The sequence below is a fragment of the Colobus angolensis genome, unplaced genomic scaffold (assembly GCF_000951035.1).
Source record: "Colobus angolensis palliatus isolate OR3802 unplaced genomic scaffold, Cang.pa_1.0 Scaffold255, whole genome shotgun sequence".
Lineage (NCBI taxonomy): Eukaryota > Metazoa > Chordata > Mammalia > Primates > Cercopithecidae > Colobus > Colobus angolensis.
The window spans coordinates 4,278,617-4,293,511 of NW_012115766.1; the positions used below are offsets into that span (position 1 = coordinate 4,278,617).

Consider the following 14,895-nt stretch of genomic DNA (forward strand, 5'->3'; position numbering starts at 1 on the left):
CCTCCTCCTGCGGAACCTCTGATTCCTGCCTCCTCCCCACTCCTCTCCCTCCTCCTGCAGAACCCCTGATTCCTGCCTCCTCCCCACCTCTCTCCCTCCTCCTGCAGAATCTCTGATTCCTGCCTCCTCCCACACTCCTCTTCCTCCTCCTGCAGAACCTCTGATCCCTGCCTTCTCCCACACTCCTCTCCGTGTAATGTTGCCTTTGCTGTAAGACTTAGAGTGGTGGGCTGTAAACCTTGTCTGTGGGACCTCAGAGGTCCCTGGGAACTTCTGCCACCAGCCCTGTTGAGTCAGTAGGCAGAAGCCGTGGTGGGGAGGCGGGGCTCTCAGGCTTTCTGATTGTGAAGTCACCAAGGCCTGAAGGACTGAAACCCCTGGTTCAGCCATCACGCTGGCCCTTGGCCCGCCTTGTGCCAGACTCGAGCAGTCACATTGCCTGCAGCTTGTGGATTTTAGAAGAGTGTAAAGTGTCTATAACCAAGGCCTCCAGCTCAATATACAGAAGTGCCCAAATGGCTCTGTGCCTCTGTACTTCTTGAGCGAAGGCCACCTTTTTTTTCCCCCATGAAAGTAGTGGCTTTTTGAGACAGACCTTTTCCTTGTCCCACACTCCCCTTCGGGACCCTAGTGCTCCAGGAGTCGCTGTGTATGTTCATAGCCTCCCACCCCACCCCACCACCCTGTGCTTTCCAAGAATAAGGACGGGGTTTGCCCATTTCTCTTAAACCCCAGCTGTCACAGTGCTTTGCACATAACAGGCATGGGATCAATCACTTTGGGTGGAATTTGTTATATCCTCAGCATGTCACTAGCTGCCTGGGGTCAGCCAGATGTAGACCCTGGGGCCTTTAAAAGAGTCTCCAAGCTCAGAAGTCATGTTTCATTCTAGGAAGAGCCTCTTCCCAGTGAGACTGGGGCCTTGCACTATGCCATTTCCTTCTCTGCTGCTCATTGCACAAGTGGACTATTGTTTTTTTTTTTTAAGCTGCATAATTTTGAGCCACCCCTCCCATCCTCATACTTTTGATTCTTTGATTTACTCTCTCCAATTCAGTTTTCTTATGGTCGTGGAGCTCATTTAGTCTTTTTTTTTTTTTTTGAAACAGGGCCTCCCTCTGTCACCGAGGCTGGAGTGCAGTGTGTGATCACAGTTCACTGCAGTCTTGCTTTCCTGGGTTCAAGCCATCCTCCTGGCTCAGCCTCCTAAGTAGCTGGGACCACAGATGCATACCACAGTGCCCAGCTAATTTTAAATGTTTTGTAGAGATGATGTCTTGCCACGTGGCCCAGGCTGGTTTCAAATGAGCCCATGTGGTTTTTTTTGAGACAGATTTCACTCTTGTCACCCAGGCTGGAGTGCAGTGGCGTGATCTCGGCTCCCTGTAACCTCCGCCTTCCAGGTTCAAGCAATTCTCCCGCCTCCGCCTCCTGAGTAGCTGGGATTATAGGCGCCTGCCCCCAGGCCCAACTAATTTTTGTATTTTTAGTAGAGATGGTGTTTCACAATGTTGACCAGGCTGGTCTCCAACTCCTGACCTCAAGTGATCCACCCGCCTCGGCCTCCCGAAGTGCTGGGATTACAGGCGCGAGCTACTGCGCTTGGCTGAGCTCATGTAGTCTTTAGTGACACTTTGCACAGTGAAAGGTTTTCTCTGCCTATACTCCCTGTAGGTGAACATGCCTTCTGCAATGCAGAATGACTTTGGAAAGATTGTATATATTTTTTAATGACAAAAATAAAATAGAATTTTTAAAGAGAATTTTGAAAAGTATTACGATAGTGAATAATAAAATTACTGCTATTAATATTTTGATATACTTTTTATCTGGCATTTAAAGGATACATATGTATTTTGCTTATCCAAAAATATATACGTTTTCTGTGAACCTGTCATGAACATTTCTTCATTGTCCGTACATAGTCTAGAAAGACATTCTTGATGGCTGCATTATTTTGTCATATGCTGTTGCAAGTTATTCATAATTTTCCTACTCTTGGACAGGAAGAGTTTTTCTCATTTTTTCCACTTCTCTTAGTGACATCATGTTAACATCCAGAATGATCTTAAACTGTATTCAACATTTGTGAGCATGTCACTCATGATTTTCCCAATTATGCTAGTCTCTATTTGTCAGTCTTCTGTACATTGTATGTGAATTGAATTTTTATGAATAAGGATTTTCCCTTTGATATGTACTAAACTTGTTAAGATCAGTCCTCCTATCTGCTCCCTGCCCCTCATGCCCAAACTGGCAGTGGCTTCTGATGACAGGAGAAAGACCGTGATATCTACCATTGTAGCAGGCTCACTTCACCCGGGATTAATGAGTCCATGTCAGGTCAGTTATGACCTGTCCTCTGATGGTCTCAGGCACTGACCACCGTTACTTTCCTTTTCTGTTCTGAGTCTCTTTCTGCCTGTTAAGGGACCTCCATTGCTGCTTCTCAAGACTGTGTTTAGTTCTGTCACTTTCGTACCTCTTTTTTTATAACACCATGCCTACCTCCTTCCGTCTCCATCCTTAGTGTCTGCCAGTCCCATCTGATCTGACTTGTTTTTTAAAATTTGAGTTCTTGCACCTGGGCCTCCTAACATCTGTGGGGAAGTGAATCCTGGTTTGAGATCACTTCCTTCAGCAGAGGTTTTGCCGTTGTCATTGAGACTCCACGTCCTCTCCCACCGTGGCCAGCGTCCCCTTCTCCCACCTGTGGCTGCAGCTCACTCAGCTGTGCGAGCCCTGCTGCCCCTCTGTGCACAGTCAATCTGGAGCACTCTGGGAGTGCTGGGCAGCTGCCCACATGCCAGCCATGAGGCTGGCCAGCCACTCTTGTTGAGGAAAGCTGAAAAGACGCCATTGACTATGCCCACCCATTCGTGGTATCCTATAATAGTGCTACCACCCTAGCAAAGACAGAGATTCCTTAGCCTGGTACAAACGTAGACTACGGTCTTTCTCCTGCAAGGGTGAAAGATTTTCCTCTGGCTGGCTCCCGCCAGGTGCCTGGAGAAAGGGATCTGCCAGGACCCAGCCATTCTGAAGGCCACTGAAAGGGCAAACTAAAAGTGTTGGCTTCCTAAAGATCCCAAGATGAAGATTTTCTTGAAAGAAGGGCATTTCCAAGTGTACTATAACAGCTTACTTTTGACTCCTCCCGTCCCCCAAGGAGGCCATTAAGCTGGAATGTGTCAGTGGTGGAAAGATCCGTTACATTCAAGGCTGGAAACATCACACCATCCACCCCTGCTCACTTGTATCAGAAATCTTTAAAATAGAGCGGAAAAGTCTTTATCTCAAATTCTGACCCATTGGGCCAGTAAAACTCCTGGTGTTACGTAGTGGTTACTAGAATAGAATGCAGAGTTAGAATTCCTGTGGGAAACTTGCTTTTCTGAGGATACCCCGCAGGTAAGTGTTCTTTGATAATAAATGGCTCCGAGACACTTGGGATTGCAAGATTTCCATCAAACTCTCAAATAAAAGGAGGCGTCGACTGTTGTATAAATTCCTCCTCACCTAATTTCCAGGTAATGCTCTCAAAGTATTCTGGCAACTTTCTGTGTAAACCCCAACAGCAGGAAGTCTCTACCAAGCTGACTTTGCTTGCTGGAGTTGGAATGATTAGACTAATTCTGTGCAGAGTAGCTTTGTGCAGCCTCACTGTTGGTTGAACAACCAGCTTTGGAGTCCTGGCAGGAATGTAAGAACTGGTATAATGTGTACAAAATGCTGACAGATAAAACCACTTGGAGAACAGGTTTTTTGCATTACTTCCAAGGAGACAGGATATTTCCTAAAATAAACCCAAGACAGAGTAAGTGTCTCATTTTCTCCTACCCTGGGAAGTAGGAGTGAACACCTAGCCTGAAACATTTATGTTCTCCAGATGATCAGCTCTGGGCTTCTCAGCAGCAGTTGGCCGCATCTTTGTTCTAGTGTCTTCCAAAGGAATTGAGTTTGCCTTCTCCCTAGATAGCAAGCAATAAAGTAACCCAGCTGTCCCCACCCCACCCCGCTGAGACCCAAACACTTCCCTCCAGCACTTCCCTGGGCTTGGTGCGGGGGAAACAGGCCAAGAACTATACCCAAAGAAAACGGGCCGCTGCGTACCTATTCAGGGGAAATGAGCCGCATCTGTGCACAGATGTCTCCCCAGAAAGGCCCTTTTCACATTATGTTAGAAAACCGTTATCTGTGTCTAAGCTTGCAGTGGTTTAATCACCTGCCCCTTCATTTTGAAGGGGGTGCAGAGGTCCCCCCAGCATAAGTTGCTTGGTTCTTTGAGTGGGTTTTCAACTGGTGGCAGTGATCTGTGCTGGTGGTGACATAGGTGCACGTGTGTGCATAGGCTTTGCATCTGTGCACCTCCACAGGCGTCATTTGTCCTCTTATGCGAGCAGCCGGCTCACATTAGCCTTCTGTTCCACGGAGGCCCAGAACTATGTAACTGGTGTGTGTCTGGGCTCTGGTGCGCTCCTTGCCAAGAATCCGTTTGGTTATTCTTGTGGCTTTGGTTCTGCCTAGGGCAACAGCACATTTTTGAGAAAGGAGTGCAAACAGGGAACAGCCCTCCTGAAAAGCCCGGAACAGAGAAAGGCAGGGCGACCCCTTCTCACCTTCTGGGCATGTAGGTTATGTTATCCTGTGAGGCCTAGGAAAGAAAATGCTATTGAGTAGTATTGTCTTTCCCTTGTACTTGGCCTTTAGTATTTTTTTTTTGTTTTGTTTTGAGACAGAGTCTCGCTCTGTCACCCAGGCTGGAGTGCAGTGGCTGGATCTCAGCTCACTGCAAGCTCCACCTCCCGGGTTTACACCATTCTCCTGCCTCAGCCTCCCAAGTAGCTGGGACTACAGGCGCCCGCCACCTCGCCTGGCTAGTTTTTTTGTATTTTTTGGTAGAGACGGGGTTTCACCGTGTTAGCCAGGATGGTCTCGATCTCCTGACCTCGTGATCCGCCCATCTCAGCCTCCCAAAGTGCTGGGATTACAGGCTTGAGCCACCGCACCCGGCCGGCCTTTAGTATTTTATGGAGAGAATCTGCTTATTCTTGAGCAGAAATGACATCTGGGAGAGGTTGGGAGCAGACAGGCACTGTCTGTGCATCCCCCAGCCGCACTGCCCCACCAGATCCGAAACAGGGCAAGTCATAAGGAGTTTTCACACCCTGTTTCTCTTCAAGGCTCGTCTACTTAAACTACTCCCCTCCCTGCCAAAAGGGATATTGAGAAGTGACTGCAGCAGTGTTTGCACATCTCCCAGCACAGGCTTTTCAGCTGAGGGCTATGTTGCATTTTCCCTTTCAATTTACTATGCAAGCAATTGTTTACTAAACACTTTGTTGTGATTTACAATTTGACTTGAATAAATCTGGCTAATTCCCCAAAAGGAAGAAAAGAAAAAGGCATTTCCAGGAGAAATCACCCCCTGAGCCTGCAGGTCCTGGGGTCCCAGCACCACCAGGTCCTTGGTTCCTGCTCCTCCTCCTCCCTGGTGCCACTCCGAGGCTCTCACTTCACTGCCTGGGAAGCCGCAGGCATCCCTGCCTTGCTGAGACACCTCAGAACCGCTCTGGCTCGAGGGCTTGCAGAAGCAGTCCCGTGTGTTGCTGAAAACAACCCGGGAAGCCATCCGTCTCTCTCGGCTTGCTCTTCTCTTGTCGGCCTCAGGGACCCTCTCCTGCTCTTCTCAAACTCTGAGGTCTGGTTTTCCCACTCCAGCACTGTTCCACAAGCAGCGCCCCCTCCTCATTTCCTCCCCACTTTGCCCCACCTGCTACACCATGATATCATTTCCTTCCTACCTGCGATGCCGCCGGAGCCCCAGAGGATGGCGCCTGCAGAGCCCGTGACCCTGTTTGACACTTGGCTGTCTGAGCTGTTTTCCCCATCTATGCAACAAAGGGATAGGATCAGATGATTTTTATTCCCCATTCTAGCTCAAATTTTTGAGTCCTGGGATTATTCTCTTCCCTCGGCCTGTCAGGTAAAACAGAGCAGGCACCACTCCCAGTTGCTGCACGACCTGGAGCTGATCAGTGATGTGACCATTGCCGAGGGGCCCTGAGCGGCAGCCTGGGGAGGCCCTGCTGCACGGTGCCTGCCCGCCAGCTGCAGGTGCAAAGGTGTGGGCAGGCAGGGAAGTGTTCAGGTGCTTAGGCACGGACTTTTCTAGACTTACCATCTCAAGAGACTTCATTGCAGCCAAGTTAGGTCAATAAATACCAACTGATGATCAACGTGAATAACTGGTGGTTTTTTGCATGTACCTCAGTAGCCAGAAGTCATGATGATAGCTTCTCTGTGCACATGCTGTTGTTTTGTCTTAGATTTTTAAAATAAACTCTGTTTTAGGATAGCGTTAGATTTACAGAAGAATCGTGAAGCGTACAGAGCTTGCATGTGCCCCTCACCGTTTCACATTAGGAATGTGTATCTTATTTTGGTGGGTACATTGGTTATAATCAGTATTGATGTGCTGTCACTAACTGACATCCATATTTGATTCAGGTTTCCCTCGTTTTCCCCAGGCGTCCCTTTTCTGTCCCAGGATCCCATACAGGATCCCACATTGCATTTAGTCCTCACGTCTCTTTAGCTCCTCTAGGCTCTGCCATTTCTCAGACTTCCTAGTTTTTGATGACCTTGACAGAATCAGTCCAGTATTTTGTAGAATGGGATGTGTCTGGTGGTTTTCCCATGGTTAGCCTGGGGCTGTGGGTTTTGGGGGAAAGACCAGGGAGATGAAGTGCCCCCTCATCACATCACTCTGCCAACATGACTGTCAGTGTTGTTGGCCTCGGTCACCTGCTGCAGGCAGTGGTCCTCAGGTTTCTCCACTGAAGAGTTTATCTGTCTTCCCACCCCCACCCTTCCATCCTGGACTCTGTGGAAGGAAGTCGCTTCCCTTCAGATGTGGAGAGCAAAGCTCCCCCTTTTTGAGGGTGGCTGCTGGCCTGTCCTTGCCAAGGGCTCACCTGTTGCGTCTGGCCAGGCAAGTTGGGCCTGTAGGTTGGAGGAAAGCAATCTCAGAACCATCCCACAAGGCGCAAGGTGTCCTGGGCCCTAATGGGGTATGTCCCATGTGAGGGTGGGATGGATGGATACATGTCCTCTCGTGATAAGTGCCCAAGAGCATATCAGATATGCATATATATCATGTACCACAGAGCACATTGGGCTGACATTTCAGCCCAGAAGAAAAGTGCTTCCTGGAGTAGTAAGTGACGAAAAGCCCTCACTGGTAATAACTCAACATTTTTCTGCTTCGCCCTACCTCTGTGTTACCTTAAAAGTGAAAACAACTTGCTCCTTACCCTCAGGGGATCCTAGAAAGATCTTAAAAAAAAACATTGTTATTGCTATTCAGGACCTCTGAGTTTTAATAATTTAATAATGTAATTTAATCATGAAATTACGATATGGTTTGGTTTGCCTTCTGTTACAGCATACTTGAACTAACACCTTGTTTTTCCTGGTGTATTATCTGATGACTGAGTGTAGGAACAATGTCATTAATGTGTGTTTCCTCTACTACATAATTTCCACCCATGGAAGAGTCTCCATTAAGAGGACCTGATACCAATGTGGAAGCTCAGAGACCTCGAAATGAAGTCAGCTCTATCTGTTGACCTGCTGGGATAATGCTGTATGTGCTGGTGAAACTGGAGAAGGCTGTGTGCTTCTGACAATCGATGGTGGAATTCTACGAATTAAGCATTTTAGCAGGAAATGATTATGAAGGACCTGATCACTGTCTGTTTCAATAATGTGATAAGATGAGAGTGATGGAATGAAATGAGGAGCAATCAGGAAACATCTTTATTCTTTTTCAACAGCTCTGAACAGCAACATGGGGTGCAAAGTCCTGCTCAACATTGGCCAGCAGATGCTGCGGCGGAAGGTGGTGGACTGTAGCCGGGAGGAGACGCGGCTGTCTCGCTGCTTGAACACTTTTGACCTGGTGGCCCTCGGGGTGGGCAGCACGCTGGGTGCTGGCGTCTATGTCCTGGCTGGAGCTGTGGCCCGTGAGAATGCAGGCCCTGCCATTGTCATCTCCTTCCTGATTGCTGCGCTGGCCTCGGTGCTGGCTGGCCTGTGCTATGGCGAGTTTGGTGCTCGGGTCCCCAAGACGGGCTCAGCTTACCTCTACAGCTATGTCACCGTTGGAGAACTCTGGGCCTTCATCACTGGCTGGAACTTAATCCTCTCCTACATCATCGGTAGGTACCGGGGGCCCAGAGCTTGTGCCCTCTGCCGCTTTTCTGTTTGTTCCCACCTCCAAAGTGTGGGCGAATGCCCCATGGGGAGGTCATTCTTGTTAACACGAGAGGCACAGAATTAATAGGTTGTTTCTGATTCATTTAAAAGTATTTAGTTTCTTTTAGTATGTTTTTAAATTACTAGAGTAAATGCATCACTGATAGAGAAAAATTGGGAAAATAAAGAAAAGCACAAAGAAGAAAGTAGAAATACCCTGCCTGACAACGTGGAGAAACTAATTCTCTTATTCATTCATTCTTTCTTTTAGTAAATGTTTATTGAGTACCTGCTCTGTGCCGGGTATTGTGCTAGATACTAGGGATCCCATGAAGGCATACATAAGACACTCTCTGTTCAGCAGTTTACTATCTACAGATAGAACTATTGTTTTAACATTTTTGTGAATTTAAATGTCTATTTTTGTACAGTATACCTCTTTGTAAAACAATATAAAGACTTCTCATATCATTAGCTATTTTTCCATGGTAACATTTCTAATGCTTGCCTACCATTGTATAGATTCATATACACAGCGTGTAACATATTGGATGTCTTTATGGGTTGTTCAGGTTGTTTCCATTATGTTGTTGCTGTTGTTATAAACAGTTAATTACTTTATGTTTTTGTGCTTAGCCATGATTCTTTTCCTTAAAACTGTCTAAGGAGCAGAATGGCTCTTGGTGGGCCTGCATGTTTTTAAGGCCTTTGTTGACTGTGATCCTCCACGTAGCCAGGGGCCCCTTTCCCTGCAGTGTGGACACTGGACATCGGCCTGTAACACAACCACCCAGCAAATAAAGAAGCAAATGTAGAAAATCTTTCCAGTTTGCCAGGTAAACATGCTTTGCTTCCCTTTATGCTTTTTTCTATTTTGATTACAACTGAAGTTGAACACGTCAACTTAAACAAAAACCTAAGTCTCAGAAGAAGCAAAGAGTACAAACGGCCACTCAACATGCCATTTATTTTTTTTCTCAAATTTTTTGGTAATAGTGAAAAAACAGTAAGACCTGGTAAGCTGAGCCATGTGGGTCCCACCTTGCTTCTGTGCCAGCTCCCACTGGACCCTACCACACCCTCCCTGCCATGCATGCTGCGTGCTGGGACCCTCGCAGCCCTGGGCTCCCCGCAGCCCTGTCTCTGCATAGGGGGCACCACTCCCCCTTCACCAGGACAGCTGGCAGAGGGCACACACTCACACTCTCTGAGCAGCACCTTCTCTTTCTTTCCAGCGGCTGCAGTATCTGCTGAGAGCCAACATAGCTTACTCTTCTGGGCTCTAAAATAAAATTCATAATGTTTTCTTTCAATGCCCCATCAAAACTTACAGCCACACATGGTTCTCACAAGCTGAAGTCTCTCACTGGGAATGTAGCTATTGTAAATGGACCGTTAGGTTTCCAGAGGATTTACCTGAGCATAAAATAGACATTGAGCATGAACTGCTTGCAGCTTCTAGACCAACAAATGAAAGGCTCTGCCAGAGTGCCATTTGCTTGTGTGAGAACGTTTGCATGCATTATGAAAATATATTTGCAGCCTTAGCTGCTGGGAAGGGCAGTTTTTCCAGCAAACATTTTTTTTTTAAAGGCATGATTCAGAAATTGGGAGAGGGTAGGCTGGGAAGAAAGGCTGGGGTAGCCCCTCTCATTGAGCAGGACAGGGTTTGGGAGCCACATTTGCCAAGAGCCAGCCACTTTGGGGGTGACAGGGAGATTGTAAGACCATTTTTACAGAATTCATAATAGATTGGCTGCTCAAGAGGAAGAAATGTGGTTAAACTTCTGAGTTGTTGGAAAGATACTTATCATAAGACCAAATAGTGAAATTGAATCTCTGCAGATCACTCTGGCAGTATGCGGTGAATAATTAGGACCATGGTCACCGACAAGGCCCCCTTTGAAAATAAAGGAAAATGCTCTATGAAAATACTGGAATTTTAGTGACATTTCCTGAGAAACACCAATGGAAACGCATTCTGACTCTCTTCGGAATTATATGAGAGGAGAGAACGAGAGTGAAAGACAGCAGCCAGCTATTGTTGGCATTTTGGGTGCTGCCCTGTTGGTGCTCTCCAGCGCTGGAGGGTGCAGGCTGAGGGGAGAATGAGGAGAGCTGGGGTCTGTCTGCGGTCCCGCACTCTGGGGATGCCATGGCCTCCGAGTCACGTTCAGGCACAAAGTGGCAGAGGTGGCTGATGCCTACTCTGCGGTGAGCAAGTGACTTTGTCCCTGAGCTGGGGTTCAGCCCCTTCAAGGACCTCCTAGGACCCCTCTTCTTGCTGGGAGAAGAATTATGGTGCAGGCGCCATCATCTCTGCTGCCAAGGGTTCCCTAGAAAAGAGGCTTCCTGAGCGGGGTTCCTCTAGACTGCCAGCTGCACCCCAGGAGTGCATTATGAAATCAGTTCTTCATGAGTTGTCATCAATGTTTACTTTTTCAGTGCAACAAAATAGGTAGCATTGCACACTATCAGAGTGCCTCTCAGGTGGTAAGGGTAACACTTGTTTTGCAAACTTTTTATTCGGATATATATATTTGATAGAATACACCTGTGCATATTGGGTGGGATGTGAAATGCATTCCTCTGTAGGCCCTAGAAGCCTTCTCGCACTTTAGCACCAGTTGACCGTCACTTCTGGCTCAGCATGCATTGTGGTCTGGCTGCTGCCGCCAGATTCCAGTGCACCGTCAGTGACTCCTGCAATGATGTTACGAACATGGAGCTGCACTGCAAGTACCTGGTCAACAGTTGTCCTCACATCCCTCTGTTGTGTGTGCTTTGGGGCAGGTACTTCAAGCGTAGCGAGGGCCTGGAGCGCCACCTTCGACGAGCTGATAGGCAGACCCATCGGGGAGTTCTCACGGACACACATGGCTCTGAACGCCCCCGGCGTGCTGGCTGAAAACCCTGACATATTCGCGGTGATCATAATTCTCATCTTGACAGGTAAAGAAAGCCCACACTGAAAGAGAGATCAGGTCAGAGTGATGGTCAGAGGTTCCCCGAGAGGCTCCTGTTAAGTTCCTTTCTTTACTTATCTCTTTAACCACAACCCCATTTCTTTTTGTTTTGTTTTTGTAGTTCATGCAGGCATCTTTATTTGTCCCTGTGTTCGTGGCTTCTTGTAGATTCAGATAGGGCTGGCCTGCTTCATAGCTGCTGAGTTGTATGCCATTTCATTAAAAGAATCTTAGGTGTTTAGCCTAGTTGTTTGTGGAATAAGATGTTGTCAGCACTGCAGGCTTTTTGTATGAGTATCCTGGGAATAAAAATTCTTTTGACTCAGAGGATGACCATTTGGAAAGCAAAGCTGTCATTCATCAGCCAGGAAAATGTGGAGGAATGAGCTCCGTCTGGAACACTAATGTGTGCCTGGGGCGTCTGAAGACGACTTGGATGGTTTTACACCTAACAACCATCAAAACACCCTTTCAACAGATAAGTTTTATGACAGAGTTGTGGTTACAGAATTTGAAAAATCCCAAAGACTGCCTGAACACAGCTGATGGCAACTTCTTGCTAGTGACATTTGTGCATGTCTTGGCCAGTGCAATGCGAGTTTTGCTCTGTGGGGCTGCATAAACGTGAAGCTGAAATGCAGATAAATTCTCATTTGGGGTTAGAAAATCTTGGATGAGTTTTAAAAATGACATGCCTTATTTTACACACCACATAATTGAAATAACTTCACTCAGGCTGGTCTCAGCAGTATTTCTGGTCCAGCTGGCAGAAACATGCATCAGAAAGTAAGTCTGCACTAGTGAGGTTTCATTTTAATAAACTTAAGAAGGAGGAACAGTAAAGAAGAAATATATTGTTGTGTTGAGGTGTTCTCCCTGTGATTAATCACACAATTCTCTTCTAACATCTGTACTTTATAATTCCATCTCAAAAGTACAGCAGATTTTATTTTATTTTATTTTATATTTGAGACAGAGTCTTGTTCTGTCACCCAGGCTGGAGTGCAGTTGCGCGATCTTGGCTCACTGCAACCTCCGCCTCCTGGGTTCAAGTGATTCTCACACCTCAGCCTCCCAAGTAGCTGGGATTACAGACACGCACCACCACACCCAGTTCATCTTTTATATTTTTAGTAGAAATAAGGTTTTGCCATATTGGCCAGGCTGTTCTGGAACTCCTGACCTCAAATGATCTGCCTGCCTCCCAAAGTATTGGGATTACAGGTGTGAGCCACTGCACCCAACCAGTTTTTATTTTAAAACTATGAGGGGCGTCCATGGCAGAGCAGCGGTCTCAAATCCTGGCTGTGTTTGAGTGGTACCAGCCCCTTCTATGCCACTTTTCTTGTGCAGCAAAGACTTCAGCTACGGAAGTACCTGAATGACCTCTTCAGCCTAAGGTGGTGCTGGGGCATACACCTCAAAGGCAGCGCTGTCAGAGGATCCTGGGCATCTTTATTACTTAGTTTTCTTTAAAAAAAAAAAAATGTGAGTTTGCAAGCTAGAGCTAGCCTAGCTCGGATGTTATTTTATATGCACTGAGTCCGATGAGGAACCATGTGTGTTAGTGGTTCCAGAACCATAGTTAGTTGTTACTGTTAATATCACTAACATCCCAAAGTCAATCAGAATAATTTCCTCTTCTGAAAAATGCCCATTCTCCCAGGAAACTGAGCAAAGCGTTTCTTCCTGGAATTGTTCCTGGAGGCTGTTTCCCAGCAGTGCATTCTTTTAGTGAGCGGGAGCGGCTTGGTGTGCGGGTCCATGCTTTCCCGTCCCTATGAGAGGGGCGCGTGCTCCGATCTCTGCAGTCCTCGGGTGTCCCTGGGTGGGCTTCTTAGGGGATCTGGGGGTCACCTAGGAGGGCCTGGGAAGCACCCACAACCTTGGTGATTTAGACCCCGATCCCTGCCCCCAGAAGAATCATTAATCCACCCCGGTCCCAGACACTCACAGAGGTCTGCAGAAGCTCGATGCACTTGGATTCTTTTTCAGTCATCTTCTTATCCCCATCCAGGAAGGACCTTCCCAGTTGGTGGTTAACACTCAGACAAGGTTTTGTGTCTGTGCGCTTTTTCAGGACTTTTAACTCTTGGTGTGAAAGAGTCGGCCATGGTCAACAAAATATTCACTTGTGTCAACGTCCTGGTCCTGGGCTTCATTATGGTGTCAGGATTTGTGAAAGGGTCGGTTAAAAACTGGCAGCTCACGGAGGAAGATTTTGGGAACGCGTCAGGCCGTCTCTGTTTGAACAAGTGAGTTGCTGCTTCTGACCATTTTTCTTATTTGATATTTAATGACATAGACTTGTATGGGGGATATAACTGGCTAGGATGGCATGTGCTTTAAAAAAACATGATTGGAGTATATGTTGTTAATTGTTTTGTTTTTCTGCATTGAAGTAGCTGAGGGTATTTTGTATGTATCCAGTTTGTGTGAAGGTTTGTTTCCCTGAAATGGAAAGACTATTGTATGACAAGAAAGACTGAGGGAAAGAAAATCATCACCCTAATTCCAAATTGTGTATCATTCAAAATTCTTGTCAGACTCATTACATGGTCCCTCTTTCCCCAGATTCTGTTTGATGGCCAACTTTCGGATTTTGTGTTCAGAAAAGATTTTTCTCTGCAGTGCCATGGTGACCTCACTTTACCTTTGAATACCTTCCTGTTACATTAATAATGTAGAGGGAAGAGAAATAGATGAAACTGTTTTTGAAGGTTTGCAGAGTGACTGAAGTGTCAGAATGTGAGCACAACAGTCTCTTTCGCCAACATTTGACTTGTGCTGCTCCAGCCCTGGTGACAGTGGCCCCGTTACCCTCATGTCTCTGACGCAGACCCCCGGAACTGGAGGTGACAGCTCCACCCTGTGCCATCTCAGCTCTCTCACCCAGCCCTCACTGACAAGCTCAGATAACCTAGGAAAAAAAGCTCAACGGTCATAGCATATCTTTTTTATCTTTTCTGTCAGATCTCCACATAATTCTTTAGGTCCCTGGATGGAGAATGGGGGCTTAGATTTTGTGTGTGATTCTTCATTAAGACTGAAGGTTGAAATTGCTATGATAAAGAGACCCCCCCAGGTGCCACAATGGAGTGGCTTTAAAGAGATGTTTCCAGTCCTGAAATGAGCAGTCCAGCTTGGCTGGCCAGCTTTACCACAGGCCTCTGTGGACCCAGACATCTTCTGTCTCTCTCCGTCTGCCACCGGGACATTGTCCTCATCTGCCCGGTCAGAGCTGGCTGTAGGCACAAGCGTGACCCAGCTCTTCCAGAAGGGAGAAGAGAGGGTAGAGGAGAGTGCTCAGGGCTATTCAGGATAGACCAGAAGACACACAGAAATTCCACTGGCAAGAGTCCACTGGGGGCCACATTGAACTGCAAGGGAGGCTGAGAAGCACTATCCCACGTTGGGAATCTTAGCAGTCACGTATGCCCAGTTGGTCACTGGTTCAGGGCCAGGTGCCCAGCCATGTTGTCCAGTGTTGTCAGCAGTGGACAGGCATTGATGTGTGACTACTTGAATGGAAAAAGGAAGCTATGGCGTTCGGTGCACGAAACTTCACTAACACAAATATTTCATGGTTAGCAGTTCTAATAAAAATACCCTTGCTTCCTAAACTCTGTTACAGAGAAGTGAAGACTTTGAATATGTCATCCCAAGCATT

At 47.0% G+C, this 14,895-nt stretch overlaps 1 protein-coding gene across 1 annotated transcript in view; it reads left to right on the forward strand.

The window, feature by feature from the left end:
- Positions 1–14,895, forward strand: part of SLC7A1 (solute carrier family 7 (cationic amino acid transporter, y+ system), member 1) — an 85,152-nt gene that overhangs the window by 50,617 nt on the left and 19,640 nt on the right. The window contains exons 3-5 of the mRNA XM_011946934.1: positions 7,839–8,222; positions 11,053–11,211; positions 13,306–13,480. Of these exons, the coding sequence (XP_011802324.1) occupies positions 7,853–8,222; positions 11,053–11,211; positions 13,306–13,480 (704 nt within the window). The 5' untranslated portion in view covers positions 7,839–7,852. The remainder of the gene's footprint in view (positions 1–7,838; positions 8,223–11,052; positions 11,212–13,305; positions 13,481–14,895) is intronic.